General features: G+C 48.9%; 1 protein-coding gene across 1 annotated transcript; it reads right to left on the bottom strand.

Moving 5' to 3' along the window:
* Positions 1–745: 745 nt before the first annotated feature.
* Positions 746–19158, bottom strand: ARHGEF15 (Rho guanine nucleotide exchange factor 15; the record flags this gene model as incomplete). The annotated part of the gene is given in 21 exon segments (XM_033169628.1): positions 746–994; positions 996–1083; positions 1775–1824; positions 1826–1878; positions 3084–3125; positions 3128–3168; positions 3446–3584; positions 3587–3612; positions 4761–4915; positions 6598–6690; positions 7312–7386; positions 8087–8216; positions 9288–9440; positions 10312–10361; positions 10363–10473; positions 12031–12263; positions 13174–13204; positions 13206–13230; positions 14323–14383; positions 15817–16668; positions 18717–19158. Coding segments are annotated over 21 exon segments (2952 nt in total), but the record flags the coding sequence as incomplete, so codon positions are not given.
* Between the last annotated feature and the right edge of the window lie 2323 nt (positions 19159–21481).

The following is a 21481-nucleotide window of genomic DNA, read 5'->3' as shown; positions in this document are numbered from 1 at the left end:
TCCAGAGGAGGATGGGGGCTGTGTGCAAATCCTGCTCCAGCTTACTGGCAAAGAAGGTGCTGTGTTCAGGCATCTGATTCTTGGGAAGGGGACAGACTACACTTGCAAACCCTGCTTTCAAACTGAGTGCCCACCCCCCACATTGTTAACAGGCGTTGGCAAAGGGAGGCTCCAACTAGCTGCTCCTCTCTGTGAAAAAGGGACCCGGTCTTTGCAAACACGTAATTCAACCCTCTGAGCGCAGGAGGAGCAGACAGGAAAAAAATAACCCCTGCGCTGACAAAGTCTGTCATTGCGGGTGCCCCTGAATCATCTACCTCAATGCGTCTGGCCTGGCAATGATGCCAAGGTGTGGGTGGGGTGATCTGGCTTTTTTCCCATGCAGCATTGCTGGAGGCGGCCACCCCACCCACCGCACCCCTCTCTCTGGCTGAGGAAGTTGGCTGTCATCGCCCTGGGCATTGAGCTCCCCCACCAAAGCAGGAAAGGTGCTGAAAGTTCAGACGAGTTTTGTAGGTGAACCGTAAGTGGCTCTGTGCACAGTGCAATGAAGCTGAAAGATGCTGACAGCACCGCCCTCTTCTGGCAAACAGCAGGCAAAGCAGGCAGGTTTGTTGATGTGCCTGCGATGCCTCCGGTGGCCCGCTTGTGGCATTACAGTCTTAGTTCCAGCAAAAAGCATTGTGGGCATGCGCTATATATCGTCTTCCTCCCCTTTAGCGCCACCTACTGCTTGCCATCTTTGGCGCCCCCCCCCCCTTGTGGTAGTGCTTCTCCTGCCCTGAGCAGGGCAGGCGTTGCTCTTAGTCTGAGCCCAGTATTGGGATAAACATGCACCGCCTGGTCCCTCCGTGCTCCCGTTGGTTGTTCCGTGGCTCTGCGCCCGCAGGCCTCAGGCCGAACTGTACTTGCTCTTTGTGTGGCTGGTGCGCGTCAGCTGGAGTTGGCGGGCGGCCTGCAGGACGCGGTAGCGCTCGCGGAGGTTGCGCCGCCGCAACGTGCTCGTTCGTGATCTCCTGGACGTAGCGCGAGGGGAACCAGCCCTTCTTGCCGTCGGTCAGGCGGACGCCCTCATACCAGCCTACGACAGGGGAGGAAAAGGGAAGGAGACCCGTCAGCCTCTAGCTTCCAGTCCGCCCCTTTCCTCGCCTTCAAAGCCACTGGGGTGGGGTGGGGGTGGGGTTCTCTCGGGAGTTGGGTTGAAGCTTCTAGAGCAGTCCTGCTGTTGCTTCGCAGGAAGGGTGGGGTCAGAACGGAGCATATCAATAAGTGTGTGGGTGCTAGATTGCGCGGGTGTGTGTGTTTGGGTGAAAAACTGAAGGAGGACCGTTCTTTCGGTAGCTACAGGCCTCAACTTCAAAAAACACCACCTTGTAAGAAGATAAGAAGAGTTTTGCTGGACTAGCCCATATTGTCTAACATCCTGTTCTCTCAGATGCCCTGGTGAGAAGGCCAGAAGATGGATCTCCCCACCTGCAGTTTCCAGCAACTGCCTCTGACTGCCTTATTCTCCATGGATCTGTCCGATCCCTCTTCTAAAGCCCCCCAAGCTACAGTAGCCATTGGTGCCTCTTGTGGGTGCAAATTCCATAGTTTTAACTACCTCGGGAAGGTTCAAGCGAATGGGGAGGCGGTGTCCACCATTCCTCCTTTGCTGACCAGTCCCTGATACTTTTGCAGAGTGATTTGATAACTCCACACACGTCGCTATTAAACATATGTGCATTTCGATATTAAGCGCGCGCGCACGCATGCACACACACGCACGCTTACCCTCATTGTTTTGCGTAGCACGTTGACAATGTCCGTAGGCTCTAGGCTCAGTTTCGTCAGCCTGGGCAGCAGAGTAGGTCTCAATGCACTGCACCTGAGGGCAGTCTGTGAGGAAAGAGGGAGGGAGGGAGGGAGGGTGAAAGAAAGAGAGAGAGAGAGAGAGAACGAAAAATAAGCATTGGCATAAGGTCAAGAGGTTACAGAAATAGGTGAAAATGATCTAATTGGACACACAATCATGGAGGAGGGAACACACACACACACACACAGGGTTCCAGGGGGAGGCAAAGTAAACTGAGAGCAGGTTGGACTCAGACCAGTTCCTCACAAAAAACAATGAGAATAGTACATTTTGCCTTGTATTGCAGGTTCTACAAACGCTAGAAACTTGCTCTCTTTTTCTTAGTTAAAAAAAAAAATGAACATTGGGAATCTGGGGATTATGGTTCATGGCCAGGAAGGGGAGGAGGGTCCTGCCCTCAAAGAAATAACTTACTAGTTACCACTAACTGAAGGGAACCGCAGCTCTAAGGTGAGGGCGTCATTTTACACTGGTGACCTTATGCAGCTTACAATTGCGAGGCTTACACAGACCATGAAGGAAAACATTTTCTGTCACAGTTAGCTGCTGATCTATAATTTTAAATCTCGATGTGGTTTTCGTTATGTATGCTGTGTATAATTGCTGTAAAACCGACTTGGTTTTTTGTTTTTTAAATGAAATTGTGGTATACAAGTATTTTTATAAACAATCCAGAAAAATCAGTGTAAATGGGGGCTGACCCCCCCTTCCAGCACTACATCCTGATTCAACTCCCACCTCTGAAGCAATTAGAGCATCGGGCTATGTACACACTACACACCCTTCAAGCACATTCAAGGAACATTTTTTCTCCTCAAAGAATTCTGGGCTCTGTAGTTTACCCCTCACAGAGTTACAACCCCCAGCAAATCTTAACGTGCTATGATGCCCAGAATTCTTTGAGGGACTGAACAGGCTTTGAATGGACTTCAGAGGCATAGTGTGTACACAGCTTCAGACCAAGACCTGGGAGACCCGAGTTCAAATCCCTCGCTTGGCAGTGAGCTCGGTGGGTGATACCAGGCCAGACACCTTCTCTAAGCCGAACCTATCTCAGAGGTTGTCGAAGGATAAAATTTGGGGTGGGGGTGTGGGACACACACGCACTCCTTTGAGCTCCTTGGAAAAAAGTGGGATCTAAATGTAACAGAAAGCAAATAGATTCTGCTGGAAGTAATGACAAGAGCCGGGTTTTAGGCAGTGTGTACACGAACCCCATGTGTCTCACCCCAGTCCTCATAGATGGTTTCCTGTTTGCCAACCGACTGGATTCATGGCGAGGGAAAGCACCCATCCAGCGGTGCATATCTGACCTGAAACCAAATGACAATCCATGAATAGCACTTTCGCCATGGTGGGCTGGTTCTGGAAGAGATGAGGCAACTGCGGTCCTGCAAGAATGTTTTTTTTGGAAAGTGATTTGATGCAGTCGGAACCAGGGGAAGACCCTGGGGCAGAGTTTGCACGCAACACAAAGCCGTGGTGTAAGAAGCCACGGTTGAATCAACCACGGTTTGCATTTGTACGAACCAGGACTTTAGCTAGTTGTCATTTCCTTCCCTATCCCACGCCCAGACTAATCTCTGCCACTCACTGCGTTGGGCACGGCAGAGCCGGTCACTGTTCCGTCCTTGGTGGTTCTCCAGCAGTGTCAGGTAGAAGCTGTTCTCGGCGTTGTGGCTCGTGGAGGATTCCCAGCAGCCCTGGGCCTGGACGAGAGAGCGGTGACATAATCCAGCACCACAAAGCGCTCTGAACTGCAGGGGAAGGTGAAGCAGAGGAGAAAACCTATAGCAGAGGGACTGCTAAGCAGCAATGTGTACATATAAGCCCTCTTTGCAGAAGACATCATCTGAAAATGGCTTCTGTTCCTTCAGCAAGTGGCATAAAACATGCTGGTGTGTGAATTGCCATGTTCACACCCCACAAGCAGCCAACACTTGGACATCTCCGCTCTCATTATTATTACAGTCAAACCTCGGTTGTCAAACGTAATCCATTCCGGAAGACCGTTCACTTCCAGAACGTTTGACAACTGAAAACTGAAAGCAGAAGCCTCAATACAATAGGGAAACTTCAAAACAGAAGCCGCGTAGCACATTCGCCTTCCGAAAATCATTAAAAAAACCGGAGCATTTACTTCTGGGTTTTCGGCGTTCAGGTACCGAGGGTTGACTGTACAGTGGTACCAGAGGTTTAAGAACAGTCCTGTTTACGAACGATTTGGTTTACGAACTCCGCAAAAACCGGAAATAGTTCCTGGTTTGAGAACTTTACCTCAGTCTGAAACAGAATCCGAACAGTGGAAGGGCACTGCGGCGGGAGGCCTCATTAGGGAAAGCGCGCCTCGGTTTTAAGAACAGTTTTGGTTTAAGAATGGACTTCCGGAATGGATTAAGTTCGTGAAACCGAACTTATTTCCAACAGGCTTGGAAAGCAGGCAACTGACTGAGACCTTAAAATTAATATAATGCATCACAGGCTGGCAGGCTTTCAGCTACCCAATTCTGCTTCTCTGCCCCATGAGTCACTTCTTAAGATCCCTTCCCTTCCCCATATTGACCCTGTCCACATTTGCATGCCCTTCTTTGTTGGGGGGGGGGGCCAAGCACACCCCCTACTCAACCACTCCTTGCCAAGGAGAAAAAATACAGCTCAGTTGGTTGGAGCCTGGTGCTGTTACCACTAAGATCATGGGATTGAACCCCATACAGCCAAGAGTCGTGGGTCAGAGCATCTGCCTTGCACGCAGAAGACCCCAGGCTTAATCCCAGCATCTCCAGGGAGGGCTGGGAATAAGTCTCCTGTCTGAAACTCCGGAGAGCCCCTGCACATATACCAAGTGAGATGGGCCAAGAGTCTGACCGACTCCGCTGCAAGGCAAGCTTGCTGTTTTTCAGCTCACCTCTTCCGCTGGGTGATGAGCAGCAGGTCGTTGAAGAGGTACAAGTAAATGGGGACCAGTTTGGGCTTGGTGCCAAAGAGGGTGCCCCGGTGCACCACCTCCAGCAGCTCGCCCTGTTTCAGCAGCTGCCGGCTCTGGGAGATGATGGGAACTGCCTGGATCAAAGAGAAAATCAAAGCACAATTGGGAAAGAAGGTCCAGAACGCTCCCCAAAACAGGCCGCCAACCTTGGATTACTTTCTGCTGAGCATTTGACGTGTGTGTGTGTGTGTTTGTGTTCGTGTCAGGTCAAATGTTTTTTAGACAGCATTAAACTTCATCCGATTAAACACAAAGGGGCTTTAATTATTACAGGTTTTACACTTACACTAATTTTTTTTTTAAAAAAAACCCAATAACAACTGCTATTGTGAAACAATGAAATTAACTTTTTCTTTCCTCTAAGCAACAGGAAGTACCGTACTTTTCCATGTATAGGACTATGTTATTTTCTTTAAAAATCATGCTAAAAAGTGGGGGTCGTTTTATACAAGGCTAGTGCATAGGGTGGGACGTTTGATTGGTTGCTGCCAAGGCTGCCAGCAGCTATTGTGTGTGTGTTATTGGCTGACACTCCTGTATGTAGTTGTGACAGACGGGAGGCAGATTTAGTGACGCGTACAGGTGAGCGATTTTCGGCAACCCCCCCCCCCCAAAAACAACCTGTGCCATCCTCCCCCCATTTTCTTAATTTTGAGTCCCCCCAAAATAGGGGGCATCCTATATATGGGTGCTTCTTATAGACGGAAAAGTACGGTAAGCTTTCTAGAACTGCGAGTGATTAACTCACAGCTCTGGGGTTTCTTTGGCTTTTCTCCTGGAACAAGCGGGTCAGCCTTGAGTTGCAAAGTCTAAAAAACACCAAAATTAAAAACAGAAAGAAAGAGAAGCAATGGCAAAGCCTCACTTTTTTTAATTTTTAGGGGTGGTTCTAAGTGAGTGAGTAAGGCCAGCGGGCTAATTTCTCGAGCATCCCTGACACCAAAGTTTCTGGGCATATTTGACAAAGGGTTGGTGGTCAACCGGCAATATTTAACTGGTCTATTAAGAACAATGAGGAGAGCCCTCCTGGATCAGGGCAATGGCCCATCTAGTCCAGCATCCTGTTTTTGGCCAACCAGATGCCCCAATGCGAAGCCCATTCAGCAGCAGGACTGAGCGCAACAGCATTCCTCCCCTCCTGCAGTTTCCGCAACTGGAATTCAGAAGCACACTGCCTCCGACAGTGTACACATTCCACTAATTAATTAATTAGCGGAATGTGTATACTGCTTCACTGTAAATAAGATGTGTCAAACGGTCCACAATGTGTATTAAAAGCATGAATTTTGCAATTATTATTACATTTACGCGCTGCTCTTCTTCCAAGGAGCTGAAGCGGCGGCAGATAGGCAATGTTATTTTCACAGCAACCCTGTGAGGTAGGCTAGGCTGAGGGACAGTGACCCCGCCCAAGATCTCCCAGTGAGCTTCAAGGCCGAGTGAGGGTTTGAACCCTGAATTCACGGGTCGTCAACGCTCCAATCACACGGGTAGCTCACCGATTCCAGGGAACACGATCAAATGACTTATTATTTCAAAGGGCTGGGCAAGGCACAGTTGTAAAGGAGAGGAAGATATTCGGAACCAAGCGGAGAAAAATAACGTAATGCGCTCTGTCGCGCTGCTTAGCACAAGTCGCAAAGAGGAAGAGGCACAGCAATGTTTTCATTCCGCACTTTGGGCAGGCAGAGAGCATCAGGGAAGAGCCAACTGGAGTGAGCCCAGAGGCAAGGCAGAGAGCTGAAGCCTTGCTGACCTTAAGCTTGTCAAACTCAATCTTGCTGGCGATGTGGATGAGCTCCTCCATTTGACGCATGCGGCCCACCTCAGAGTTACATTCTTCTATTATCTTGGTCAGAGATTGAGGGAATGGGAAAAGGAGAGAGAGGAGAGAGTCACGTTACTTGTGGTCATCGAGAGAGTGCTGATCTACCGCAAAGGGAAGGGAATGTTAGGAAACAGGCGGTATTAAAAATATACAAACGTGCAAATATCTGCAACAAAATGCAGCAGTGTGCCGTGCTCCCAGCCAACCACACCCTTTCCAGAAAACTCCATTCCATTCCACTCTTCTTGGCTAGTAAACATGCTCAGTTCTCATCGGGGTAAATTCGGCCCCCCCCTTTTTTTGGTACTTCTGCGAAACTTGGGATTTCACCCCAACTCGTCTGAAACATCCCTCTTGCTTCACCCTCGGTCCCATTCTGGCTACATAGCCATTGGCACTTAGCACCTGACTAATCCTGGGAGGGACCAGGATTAAGCCATGGCTCAATAGCACATCCGGTGCTTTGGGTGGCAAAGATTCCAAGGTCAAGCGAGGGCATCTCTGGTTTGAAATGATGTTCGGTAGCAACGCTGGAAAAGACCCTGAAGAGCTGCTGCCAATCACAATACCAGACTGACAGGACCAATGGTTTGACTCTGTCTGAGATGGCTTCGTAATTCACATTATCAGTGTCATCCTCACCTTGGAAACGGAGGACAAAGCTTTCATGGCGTTCTGCTCTCGCAATGAGCCTTCTTCTGTCCGACGCAGGATATTCTAGGAAATACAAGTAAAGTTAGAGGGGGAGGAAATGGGGGTGGAAGAAGGGTTTCAGGTGCACCTTCTGCCCTTAAAGCAATTGGACAAACTGTTTTTTTTACAACTTTCTAACCCCGGGTGGCGCTGTGGTCTAAACCACAGAGCCTAGGGCTTGCTGATCTGAAGGTCAGCGGTTCGAATCCCAACGACGGGGTGAGCTCCCCGTTGCTCAGTCCCAGCTCCTGCCAACCTAGCAGTTCGAAAGCACGTCAAAGTGCAAGTAGATAAATATGTACTGCTCCGGCGGGAAGGTAAACGGCGTTTCCGTGCGCTGCTCTGGTTTGCCAGAAGCGGCTTAGTCATGCTGGCCACATGACCCGGAAGCTGTATGCCAGCTCCCTCGGCCATTAACGCGAGATGAGCGCCGCAACCCCAGGGTCAGGGGTCCCTTTACCTTTACCTAACTCCTGCCTAAGTTGACACATCTGCCATACACCTCTGCGACTTGCAGAGGATTCTGGGAGAGCACCTCCCATTAGCCCAAGGTGCCAACAGCACTTCTGCTGGACCTCGCTGACGACTTGCAGTGAGCGTGCCTTAGAAAACTCTCAACGCTCTCCCTCTGCAGCTACACGTTGCAAGGGAAGATAGGTAATGGTTGGCAGATGCTTCCAGCTGTACGATTCCATGGCTCTGTGAATGTCTCCAGAGCCCCCACCTCTATGAGCATCTTGATCCGGGTGATCCTCTGGAAAGGAAGCAGCAGGAAGGACATGAAGGGGAGCCGCTGGCATTGGGGGAGCTCCTGGAGCCGGGTGACGACAATGGCAAACTGGGGGTTCTTCTCCCTGAGAAGGAAGAGAGGAGGCAGGATTGGATCAGGAAAGGGGGCTATGCCTTACGGCTGCAGCGCCACCTAGAGAGGGGAGGATGGAACTTGCCATAGATATACATGCCCAGGTTACACCCAGACTAGACTACAGCAGCATATTCTACGTGGGCTGCCTTTCAAGGTGGTTCAGAAGCTTCCTCTGGTAGAAAACACAGCTGCCTCATTACTTGAGAGAGGCAAGTGATGGGGGCATATGAAGGCTATTCTGTACCGGATATGCTGGTTCATTTCCAGAGCTGATTTAAGCGCAGGTGGTTACCTTTAAAGCCCTAAACCAGGGCTAGCCCTCCAGATGTTGTTGAACTGGAGAGCCCCTGCCTGTCAGTGTAATAATAATAATAATAATAATAATAATAATAATAATAATAATAATTTTATTTATTCCCTGCCTTTCTGCCTGACACAGGACTCAAGGCAGCTTCCCAATAAAAATCAGAACCATACAAAACATAGAAAAATTGGTAGCCAATACTGAGCTCAATGGACGAAAGGTCTGATTCCGTATAATGCAGCTTCTTATGAACACACAAGCAAGCAGCTATTCCATCAGGCTGCAGAGCAAAAAAACCAAGAAGGGCTGTTCATTGCCTCCACTTCTGACCTTGCCTCAACCGTCACATAGCAGGCAGCCATTCCACAGGGCTACTTGAACTGTCTCCTTCCCAGCTGGTCAATATTAGAAGGGTAACTTTAAGAACTGGTGCCTGAGCTTGTTTCCGTCCTCCTCCCTCCTCTCCCCTTTTCCCTTTCATGTCGTCTCTTCTAGATTCTAAGCCTGAGAGGGCAGGGGCCATCTTAATGCTGTTTTTCTTTTTCTGAAGCCACTCTGGAATACCTTTCAGCCCAAATAGCACAGTTTTGAAATGCTCTAGAAAAAAAACAAAAACACAGTCCGAAATTGCTAGACCAACCGCAAAAGAAAGAAAGAAAGATTCTTTGGCTAGTGGCTCCCTATTCCCATCGAGAGGCCTTTGAAACTATCAAGTGTCTCCCAACAGACACTTCCTTCTCTCCTTCTGCCACTCACATGAGGCTGCTGTAGGTCTTCTCTTGGTACAGCTGGTTGCGCACGTAGTCAATGTAGACCGAGAAGTTCTGCTGTGCGTGTGACTCCACTATGTCACAGACGTCCGAGATCTGCAGGCTCTCGGCCAGGCGTCCTTCAAGATCATGCAGAAATCTGCCAAAGGGGAAGGACTGGCATCATGAATAGCCACACGCACACACGCACACTAGCTGTACCCGGCCACGTATATCGCCTCCCTCCCCACAGCTTTCCATTGAACTTCCGCCTGCCTCCTCTCCGTCTTTCCCCCCTGTTTTGTCTGCCTCCCCACAGCTTCTCCTGTTGAACTCCCGCAAGTCTCCTCTCCTTCTTTCCTCCCCCGTACTGGAAGGAGACCCCGTTTTCGCCTGCCTCCCCACAGCTTCTCCCGTTGAACTCCCGCCTGGCTCCTCTTCCAGCGGAGAGGCTCCATGGTTTTCCTCCTCAGAAGCGGCTCTTCCGTCAAAACTGCTGGCTCTGCCCCCCGTACACACACAATGGATGTTCTGTAAAAGTGTTGGCTCCGCCCCCTGCGCACACAACCAATGAAATTCCCGTGTGCTGCTTTTGCGTCCAGCAGATGGCGCTGTTTTTGCCAAAAATCAAGTTTTTACCTGTCACGGGTGTGACATTTATGTAATATTTTTAAATAAAAACACAACAGGAATGGAACCCAACGTTGTGTCAAAATTTCAAAGCGATCGGTCAAGGACTTTCTGAGATCTTAGTTTAGTAACAAACAAACATTTACATTTTTTTTTATATAGATATCTGGCACATTCATGAGAAGTGGGGAAGGGGCCGTAGGTCAGTGGCAGAGCACATGCTTTTCATGCAGAAGGCCCCATGTTCAAACTCAGGGTTGCAAATATCCCCAGACTCAATAAAAGGCAGGCCCCTATTTTCCTGCGTAATCATAGATGAGTTTCCTTGATTTTTCCGGATAGCCCCATGGCGATATAGGGAAAGGGGATAGAAGAAGGGAAGAGGAAGAGGCGGGGCTGACCTTTCGCTGACCTCCTTGACTTTGCGGATGTTGGAAAAGAGGGTACGGTTGCTCGCGCAGAAGGATGGTGGCTGTCAGGTCCCGCGATTCCATAAAGTGCTCGATCAGCAGTAACAGGGAGCGCAGGTAGGAAGCCTCGGACGTCACCACCTCAAAAAGGCTCTGGACATGGCGGAGAGGCAAGAACCATGGAAAGGGGCATCAGTGGGAGGAGATGGGCAGGACTCATCACAACCATGGTTTGCCTCGCCTGTCACACTACTCCAAACCATGGTTCAGTACGAACGTGCAGGCTCCAAAACAGGAGATCGTGGCTGCTTCAACTCTTTCCTGGTCATTTTGCTGCTGTGCCATGCTAAGCTAGGCAATTATTTTGTTAGAGATTTCAGAGTTGCCTACGTGCAGAAATGCAGCTGTCTATCTCCAAGCAATTAACTAGTTGGCAGAAAGCCCAGATCTGCTCTCTCTCAGACCCTTAGCAACGACCTGTGATTGGTCAATGAGTGCCTAAAGACTCGGCTCTGTGTGACAGCTTTGTGGTTAGTGTGGTTAGTGTGTGGTTGTGTAGAGAACGTGGTCAGTGTTGAGAGAGAGACAGAGAGGAAAGATTTATGTTTTGTTTCTTTTATTTTGTAAAGTCTGTAAATAGTAACTTATGGATGCTAGTTGCTTCAATCAATAAATACTGTATATAGTTATCCAGTGAGTTGCTGAGTTCCTGCGTTGTGCTGTCCAGTCAATTACCCAACAGCCAGAAGCTTCCAGAAAAGTCTGCGTCTAACTCTGCGGTGTCCAGGAATACGTTATACTCCTGACACTAAATCTTAAGATATTTGGCTCGGAGTGTTGCCCCTCTTGGACAAATCACAAGCTGTAAAACATACAGCAAACCTTGGATGCAGCTCATGGTTAAGTCTGGAAAGGGCTAACCCATGAACCAGGCATGGACAACTCACAAAACCCGAGCTCTTTGTTAGCTCAGCATGGCGCAGCTTCAGAATGACCAGGGAGGAGCAGATTGGATGCAATCTCCTCTCTGGTTTGGAACAGCATGATGTGCAAACCAGGGCCCGTGTGTGTGATGTTCCAGAACACAGCTAATCCTCCCTATTCTATTTAACTTTCACTAATTAATTACTAAGAACCATAAAAAGTGGCACGCAGGAAAAGCAAATCTATCTACCACACCTCTCATGATGGGCTAGTTGAGAACTCGATTAACTTGCATATGTAAAGTTTGGATTTTGTTTGTCCCGGGGTAAAATCGATTCATGCTTTTCAAACACTGATCAGCACCCAACAATCTCATCTGAAAGTGTTATGCTTCCTAAAGTTTAGAATGAGCTATTAAAACACACAGAACAAGCACACGCAATACATGAATGAGGAGCCACCCTTTTGAAAGTTGCGCACAAGCAGCTGCCGAATAAATCCCAAACTCCCTCAATTATAAAGTGACCCCATTAAAAAAAACCAAACAAACAGCACTAATGGGTCTCTTCCAATGCTACAATACTTTGGTTCTCAAAAGTGTTCTGAGCTCAAAAATGTTATTCATTTGGCCACTTTCATTCAGTCTGAGGCTGTGGCTCAGAAGTAGAGGACACGCTCCGGCTGTGCACAAGGTCCCAGATTCAGTCTCTGCCCATCTCCAATGACAGGATCTCATAGTGGCAGAACTGCAGGAGATCACTCTGCCCGAGACAGCAGTCAACTCACCTCCTGCATCTTCCTCTCTTCGGGGCTGATATTTCCCAGAAGGCCGCTCTCTCGCACAGCGGGCAGCTCCTGCCAAAGCGTGCTGTGCGGGATGGGACCACGAGGCCCCGCGGACCCTTCGCCAGGGGAAGGGCCCCCATAGTCAGAGCTGCTGAAGCTGCTGTTGCGGGGGACCGTTTGCCGCTTGATCTCCTTGGAGATGACAGCCTGGCGATATGTCTGGTACAGGGGCTCTGCGGAGGGAAGAGATGGAAAGGGTTTCAAAAAGAGACATGGAGCCCCTCCAGACTGGTGTGTTGTTGTTGGTTTTTGCAGATGTATTCTGTATCGCATCAAATAATAGTGCATTGGTAGCTGATTTGTGTTACTAGACATCATTCCATCAGATGTCAAGGAAATAAGCAGCTATCCTATTTTTAAAAGACATCTGAAGGCAGCCCTGCTTAGGGAAGTTTTCAATATTTAATGCTGTATTGTTTTTAACACTCGATTGGGAGCAACCCAGAGTGGCTGGGGGAAATTCAGCCATATGGGCAGGGTATAAATAAATAATATATTTTTATTATTATTATTATTATTATTATTATTATTATTATTATTACTAGTTGTTCCGCAAGGCAGGACTAAATAAAGCCCCCAGAGAATTTCCTAAAAGCAGAAGCAATCTAATGGAAGCTAAGCGTTGGGAGATTTGTGACAGACAAAAGGAGGAACTTCTTCACACTGTGCATGGTTAAACTCTGGAATTTGCTCCACAACAATGTTGCTGTGTTAGGCAGTATAGAAATCTATGAAATAGATAGATAGATAGATAGATAGATAGATAGATAGATAGATAGATAGATAGAAAGAATGTAGTGATGGCCAACTTGGAAAGCTTTTAAAGAGAGGAGTGGAGGGGGAGAAGTCTACCAGTGGCTAATAGCCATGTCAGTTGTCAGTTGTCTTCTACCTCCGCTTCAATGACCTTATGTCTCTAAAATACCAGTTGGTGGGAATCACAAGTGAGGAGAGCGCTGGTCCTCCTCGCTGACTTCCCAGAATGGGCACCTAGTTAGCCACTGTGAGAACAGGATGCTGTACACGAAGGGCCTTTGGCCTGATCCATGCTCAACCCTTTCCCTGCACCAATTTCACACTTACCATCCTGTAGGTAAAGTCCCCAGTCAGGGCCCCTTTGGGGATAGCACCGAGCAGTGTCTGCAATGAAGGAGAAGCAGAAAGAAACTAAGAAACTAACTAACTAACTAACTGGTAACTTATATTAAGAGATGATGCCTTCCTGGTTGAACTGAGGATGATGGAGCAGTCAGACTGCAGGCTTGTAAGATCCACTTTTTTAAAAAATTAAAAACCGCCATTGGGAGCCATATGCAAAAGGAATACACTTGGAAACAACCCACTGAGTGCTTCTGAGCACATTCTCGGCCTGGGAATTAGTTTCAATCCCAGAACTGAGAGTTCTTATACACATATATGTCAGTCCAGGTTTTCCCCAAGCAGTCTTCGTTTCAACGAGATGGAAGGAACCTTCTTGTTCTTGCGACTGCTAAAAAATTGTGAGTCCGAAACACTTGACTATCTTGGGGAAGCATCGTAGCTCAGTGGCTGAGCATCTGCTTTGCATGCAGAAAGTCCCTGGTTCAATTACCCAACATCTCCATTTAGGACTAGGAACGTCCCATGTCTGAAACCCCAGGAGAGCTGCTGCCAGCCAGTGTAGACTATATTGAGCTAGATGGACCAATAGTAGAATGGACCTGGTAGAAATTGAGGCTCGTTCAGAGATTCTCTGGACAGGCAAGGTCAGCTAAGTGATCATACGAGCAGAATGCATGACAATCTCTCTCTGTGTGTTTATGGCACTCTTTAAGTCCAGCCTCCTGCTTCAACAGACACAATTTGCAGAAGATGGTATCCCAACCCCATACTCTGATTGATGCAAACAGACCCTCTGCCCTCCCAAAAGCTGGTGGGCTGTGCCCTAGAAACCTGGAGTGATCCAACCAGCTCTGCAGAGATAACAGCGCACACTTCTCTTGCTTAGGTTACAACTCTCTTGAGGTTCAATCTCCACTCCAGAAGGCAGTGGCTTGTACAAAGTGGGACAAGCTGACTCAAATATAATGCCTCACTTCCTATGTTCCTATATCCACTGTTGAATCACCCAGAAATCTGGGCAAGCCCATCACAACACTCCCTTGTTCAAGCTCAGCATCCTCTTGCACACAAATACTCATGGACATCTTTCATTCAGGAATTTGCGGGCACGTGGAAGAACACCAACGCAACCCGTCATTTGGGGTCTCCGTGTCAGAGTCTCCAGGAGTTGGGCATTCATTTTCACAGCCATCTGGTGAGAGAGAAATTTGCAGAGTTAGTTGAGATTGGAAAAGGAGCAGAGATAAAGCTATGCGTGGGGATCAGGGTATTGCTCTCGCTCTTTTTTTAAAAAGGTAATTGCCATACCTTTCCGTCTATAAGACACCCCATGTATAAGACGCCCCCTATTTTGGGGGACACACAGTTTAAGAAAATGGGGGAGATTGCACAGAGTTGTTGAGCTTTTTTCTGGACATTGTTCTGCTAAGTTTCCTTCCCCAGTGCTTTTGCTGCCTCTTTGCCTCATTTATAGCATGCTCTCCCCAGGGAGGCCTGCCTGGCCCCGACCTAGTCACCGTTTCAGAACCAGGCAAAGATCATTTTCTGTTCAATTTGATTTGCAAATCAAATTGTTGGACTATGCTGAAACAGCAAAATTGACCGGAAAGCTCAGGAACCAAGAAGACCAAAACTTTAATAAGGAATTGGAGGGGGGGGTTATAATTTATCTTGGAGACCACTGTAAACAGATGAAGACTTTAGCATGATTGCAACAACACTTGTAATGTAATGGGTATTATGGAGATAATGAAGTTATAAAAAAATATATGGGGTATAGAAAAAGACGTAGTAGAAAAAGATATAATAACAGGACCCATGGAGGGGATGGTGGGAAGTCCAGAGATTCAGAGAAATCTCTTAATTGTGGGTATGTGTTATGTTATTTTTATAATTTTATACTTGTAAAATCAAATAAAAAATATGTTTTTAAAAAAGATTGTTTTCTGTTCCGCGGCATTTGGGCAGCAGCAGCAACAATATCTGTTAAATCTGTTTTTAACATTTACCATATTTTTCCATGTATAAGATGCCTCCATGTATAAAATGACCCCTATTTTTTAAAACCAAAATTAAGAAATTAAGTTGTTTAGCTTTTTGGGGGTGGGGGTGGGGGAGATCACTTCCGCCAATCGCTCACCCGCCTGCCTGCCACTGCCGATCGCTTGCCGCAGCCACTGCTGATCGCACACGTCGCTGCAGCCAATTGTCTACCCGCTCGCCGCCACCAACAACCCACCCGCCCACTTGCCGCCGCTGCCAATTGCCTGCCTGCCCGCCTTGCCACAGCCACCAATCGCCCACCCAATCCCCTGCTTGCTGCTGCCATTAATCGCACGTTCCCCCCTCTGCATTCACTATCCGTGTATAAGATGACACTCAATTTTTGCCTATATTTTTTTTAGCAAAAAGCATCGTCTTATACATGGAAAAATACGGTATTTTGGGTAATTTAAACTTTTATTTTCCTTGCTGGCCAATTGCCTTGGGACCTTTTCAGGAGGCATGGAATATACTGAATAAATCTTAGCCTAACGAATCTCTCAACTCCACCCTCCTTATCCTTCCCAGGCTGCCGCCCCCCTCTCCCAATTATGTCTTTCACTCGCAGGGTGCCGTCGTTACCTTGACACGTTCCTTCACCCAAGGGCGGCGGTGGCTGGGTTGGTGGAGGAGGCAGGCCTTGAGGCAAAGGTGGCGGTGGCTGGGAGGGCGGAGGGGAGTCATGGTTGTGGGCAACTGGCAGGAAGGGGGCAGGGGGGGCTGGTTCTGTGGGAGGGGAAGGGGCGCCTGCGCCTGGGAGACGGGCGGGCGGCGGCGGGGGCATTGAGGGGGGAGGCATGAGGAGCCCTTCCACCCCAGAGATGAGGCAGGTGTCGCCTTGAGCTTGGTTCATCTCCAGTGGGTACTGCAGGGAACTCCGGCGGGAGTAGGCTAAAGGAACTAAGGAGTTGCGAGGCGGTTTCATGGGGGCCTTGGGTGGGATGGCGGGGGGCAAGTCCTCGCCGTCCAAAGAGGCAAGGGAACCCGCTTTGCTGCGCCGGGGGGGCTTGGGCATCAAGGGCGGGCAGCGCAGCGGAAGAGGCTCGGCGGTGGATCGGTACCCGGTCAAGACCACGCCGCCTTCGGGGTGCCCGTTGGCCGAGGGAGGTGGGTCAGGGGGCTTCTTGCTGCGGGGAGAACGGCGGGATTTAGGGGGCCGCCCACTGCAGGCTGAGGGGCTGGGGGCAGCTGGGGCATTGAGCACCAGGAGGTGCTGGAAGACAGGCCCTCCCTCATCCGCAGAGGATGAGAGGTCTGAGGCGGGCCCGTCCTCACAGTCGGCCTGCTGGGAATGTGCCGGAACCCAGGCCAAGACCATGCCTGGCCGCTGTTGATGGCAGATGCAGGGACAGCCTGAGGGGCAGGTAGCTGGCGACTCGACGCCGTTCTGCTCCACCACATGCGACACGGGCTGCTGGGGATCCTCACTGAGATCTGTGGGAAAGAGAGAAGCACAGAAGATAAAGTCCCTGCCAGAGAAGAATGGCAGATCAAGTTGACGGATTATGCCGAAATGGCTAAAATGACCGGAACCATCGGAAATCAGGAAGACCAAATTTTTAATAAGGAATTGGGGAAACTTATAATTTATCTTAAAAACCACTGTAAACGGCTAAAATCGTTAGTAGGATTGGAATAACACTTGTAGTTTAATGGTGAATTTTGGACACAATGGAGATGTAAAAGATTTTGATTATCATAAAAGATGCAGGAGGAAATGATTAACAATAGGACCCACAAAGAGGAGCAGGGGAGTCCAGGAGATTCTTTGGAATCTTGTTTTTATGTTGCATGTTGGTTATGTGATTGTAAAATTTTAATCTGAAAATCCAAATGCATAAATTAAAAAAAAGTGAAGAGAAGCAACACTGCAGGCCTTGTCTAAGATAAGACAGAGCCTTGGCCATGCGATGAAGGAATACTGCTTTAGATATTGCCATGCACTGAGGCTCAAAGATAAAGGCAGGACAGGAACGGGGGAGGGTGGAATTGGAAGCGAACAGGGTTCCTACGAACAGGGATCGCGGGATTTGGAAAGCTTAAGTAGAGTGTGGAAATTAACAGCTAGGACAGAGCTTTCCAAACTTTTCTCGTTGGTGACACTCGTTTTAGACATGCATCATTTCGCAACACAGTAATTCGGTTTTACTAGCAAACTGGAGGTTAAACTAACCCCTTTCCAGCCCCTGGAGGAACAGCAGGAGAATTCACGCAACACACCTACACACTGCGGGCGACACACTAACGTGTCGCGACATGCAGTTTGGAAAGCTCTGAACTAAGAAAACGGAACAAACTGTTGTGTGAATGAAGCCTATTTTAGTTGTGTCCCCATCACACCTCTCTGCAAGGGCAATACAGTGGTACCTCGGGTTACAAACGCTTCAGGTTACAAACTCCGCTAACCTGGAAGTAGTACCTCGGGTTAATAACTTTACTTCAGGATGAGAACAGAAATCACACAGCGGCAGCACGGGAGGCCCCATTAGCTAAAGTGGTACCTCAGGTCAAGAACGGACCTTCGGAACGAATGAAGTTCTTAACCAGAGGTACCACTGTACTGACACTGAAGAGGAGAAAGCCAACAGCTAAGGCCACCTCTTCCTGCACTGGTTGTTAAGGACAGAGGGCTGGTTGAGGGCAGACTGAAGTTGGCAAGGCAGTGCCCCATTCAGCCTAATGGACCAGCCTGGGCTGGTATGCAAACACACGTTGCTTGCACAATTCATACAAGCAGAAAAACAATTCCTTACTTGGGGCAAAGATTCCAGCTTAGGATATATTTGGCTTTCGAAGCATCCCAAGGCCTGCAGGGTCAGAGGTTAGCTTCCAGCCAAAGACATTTTTATTTACCTTACTTTGATTTCTGTATGTTGTATACTGCCTTGCTGTGTTTTTTAATGAGTGTGATGTATAAATATTTTAATACCGTATTGGCCCGAATATAAGACGCACCTTTAAAATTCAAGGGAGGGGGGAGAGAGGGAGAAAAAGACGATACCTGAATACAGTGGTACCTCGCAAGACAAATGCCTCATGCAACGAAAAACTCGCTAGACAAAAGGGTTTTGCGATTTTTTAGGTGACTCGCAAGACGAATTTTTCTATGGTCATGCTTCGCAAGACAAAAATTTCAATGCATTCCTATGGGAATTAAATTTCAATGCATTCCTATGGGAAACTGCTTCGCAAGACAAAATTTTCGCAATACGAAACGACTCGCGGAGCGAATTAATTCTGTCTTGCAAGGCACCACTGTATAAGCCACTCCCTTAAAATTCCGCAGGCGCTCACACCTGTTTTACCGTATGTCTGCTTCAGCAGCGATATCGTAAAAGTCAATTGTTGTAAGGTCGCGAATTTAAGCTGCACTTTTAACTTTTCATTGTCGGAATTTGGGGGGGGGGAGTGAGGCTTATATTCAGGCGAATACAGTAATAGGGAAGGAAGCCACAAAAAACCTCGTAGCCAAGCTCACTTACCCGACTGCCCCTCCTTCCCTTCTGCTATCTTCTCTTCCCCATTCTCGGCGACAGGCACCTGGCTGCAGTCCACAGCAGGCTGAGCCGGCTTCCCAGCCTCTTCTTTCTCCGCGTGGCTGAAACGCACCACGATTTTACGGACGGCGCCGGAGTTCTGCAGCTTGTGGAGCTGCCGCTGTTGGCTGCAAGGGGGATCAGCCGCCCTGGGGCATCCATCGTTGGCAGCCTCAGTTGAGGAGCCCTCTGGGGGCAGAGGTGGAGTTGGTCCACGGCTCAGCCTGGCAGAGTCCGGCCTGGGGGGCAAGTACGGTCGTGGCCTGGTGGGTGGGCGGGGCTTAATGATGCGCGTGGGTTTCTGGGTCGGAGGGGTCGCCGGGGGGAGAGGGTCCATGGAGGACATCTTCACAGCGGGTGGGTCATCCGCAGCGCTGCCGCCATGACTTCATTTCCTGGGGGGGGGGCAAGAAGCACACAGTCAAGCAGAAGCCTAAAGGCAGGGGTGAGGGAACGTTTTCCAGCCTGAGGGCCGCATTCCTCCCAAGGGCCACTTGACAGGCTTCCCCACATTAAGCAAATGGAATCATAGAATTGTACATTTGGAAGGGTCATCTAGGGCAGTGTTTTTCAACCACTGTTCCGCGGCACACTAGTGTGCCGCGAGATGTTGCCTGGTGTGCCGTGGGAAAAATTGAAAAATTACTTTATATATAGTCAATATAGGCACAGAGTTAAATTTTTAACATTTTCTAATGGTGGTGTGCCTCGTGATTTTTTTCATGAAACAAGTGTGCCTTTGCCCAAAAAAGGTTGAAAAACACTGATCTAGGGCAACCCTCTGTAATGTAGGAATCTCAGCTAAAGCGTCCAAGGCAGATGGCCATCCAACCTCTGCCTGAAAACCTCCAAGGAAAGAGAGTCCACCACCTCCCGAAGGAGACCATTCCACTGTTGAACAGCTCTTCCTGTCAGGAAATTCTTCCTGATGTTTAGTCAGAATCTCCTTTCTTGTAACTTGAAGCCCAACTGACCACTTTCAGACCACTCCCTGCCGTGCTCATCCTACGTTTGCTGCAAAGTCTTGTGTTTTGTTCATAAACACAAGGGAGCATTCAAAAGACTGGATCCCCACCATCGAAAGTGGCTCAGCCTTAAGGAGGGTGGCAGCTCAGGGGCTGAGCATCTGTTTTGCACTCAGAAGGTCCCAGGTTCAATCCCCGGCTTCCCCAGGTATGGCTGGGAATGTCCTGATACGATAGACAGCTGATGTCAAGCCAGAGTAGGCAATATTGAGTTGGATGGACCAATGGGCTAACTCTGTAGAAGGCAAATATCCTGTGTACCTATGTCAGTTGGTTGTATATAGAGAGTAGGGACCCTTCTGAAACAACAGTAGAATAGACTGTGCCACTTAAGATGGACGGAGGGAATCGCTTTTTTAATGCTCTCTCGTGTTGTTTTTTCAAAAGCCTCTCTGCAAACGGAGAATTAGCAAAGTGAGAAACAGGCCAGAATGGAGCCTTTGTCCCCGATGTACACACATTATTTTATTTGCAGAAAGTGCTTGTTTGTTTTAGCATAAGGGAAGGATTCACAAATGGTCTCCCATTTCACTTGCAATTGTAGCCAACAGAGTCCATTGCACCATCTCGTGACTAAACTCACATCATTCTGTTTAAGACAGGCATGGGTCAAGTCTAGGTTTAAGAAGCTGGAGGGGCCCCGGACCCCTTGGGGAAGGGGGGACACACATACTGGTCTACCAGCCCCAATTTACACTGTCCCACAAATGCTACTAGCAGACTCTCTAGCAGCAACGGCTACTAGCAGTATATATTCATGGGAAGTTGCCTTATCACACTGAATCATACTGGCTGTGTACACATACAGCTAGATAGTTCTTTTCCTCAATTCGGATCGAAGCTGGCTTTGGAGGGGAAACACACTATTTCATAAGAAACAATAGGATGCCGCTAACATCACTTTCCAAACCACCAATGGGAACACACTGGATGCAAAGCAACTGGGAGTGTGCACACTTGGTGTGGCAAAGATGATGCCCTCCAGTTCGTTACTGGACTACAAAACCCATAATCCCTGACCACTGGTCACTCTTGCAGGGGCTGATGGGAGTGGTAGTCCTCAACATCCAGAGGACACTACGTTGATTGCCCCTGTTCCTACAGAGGCAGGCAGCGACTCTCTCCAGTGTTTTTGGGCCAGGGCCTTTCTCAAGTCCAGGGATTGAAACGGGTGTCCTTGGCACGACAAGCACGTGCTCAGTCACAGAGCTACAGCTTTTCGCTCATGGGGGGCTGAGGCAAGAGCCCTGTAGGCAAAGCAGCAGCTTAAAGGAGGGATTGTGTCAACACCCCCTCAACCCTGGTTCAGGATAAAAGTTCTGGGCGTCCGGTTGAATCAGGCTTCCTTCCGGAAGCATTCCAGAGTCATACGCGAGGTCTTGGCAGAGCTTGCCCCAAAGCCTTGTCGTCATCTATCACTTGGACTGGGCCTTCACAACCTCGTCCGTTTCTGCTCTGCACGCAGGCAGCGCATCCTGCCCTCTGGGGAGCTGAAACACGCGGCAGCCCAGCCGGCTCTAAATGTCACCCCTCCCCCTTTAGGGGCAGCTGCCAGAACAGGCCCTCCAGCCTGGCTAGCATACTCCCGGGCGTGGCTCTCATACTTCCAGCTGGGGAAATGACCGCAACAGGGCTGCTCAGCCTGGCCAGAGGCTGCCCACTTGGAAATAAAATAAGAGGCAAGTC

Source organism: Lacerta agilis, chromosome 14 (genome assembly GCF_009819535.1).
Source record: "Lacerta agilis isolate rLacAgi1 chromosome 14, rLacAgi1.pri, whole genome shotgun sequence".
NCBI lineage: Eukaryota > Metazoa > Chordata > Lepidosauria > Squamata > Lacertidae > Lacerta > Lacerta agilis.
This window is presented reverse-complemented; position numbering and strand designations above follow the sequence as displayed.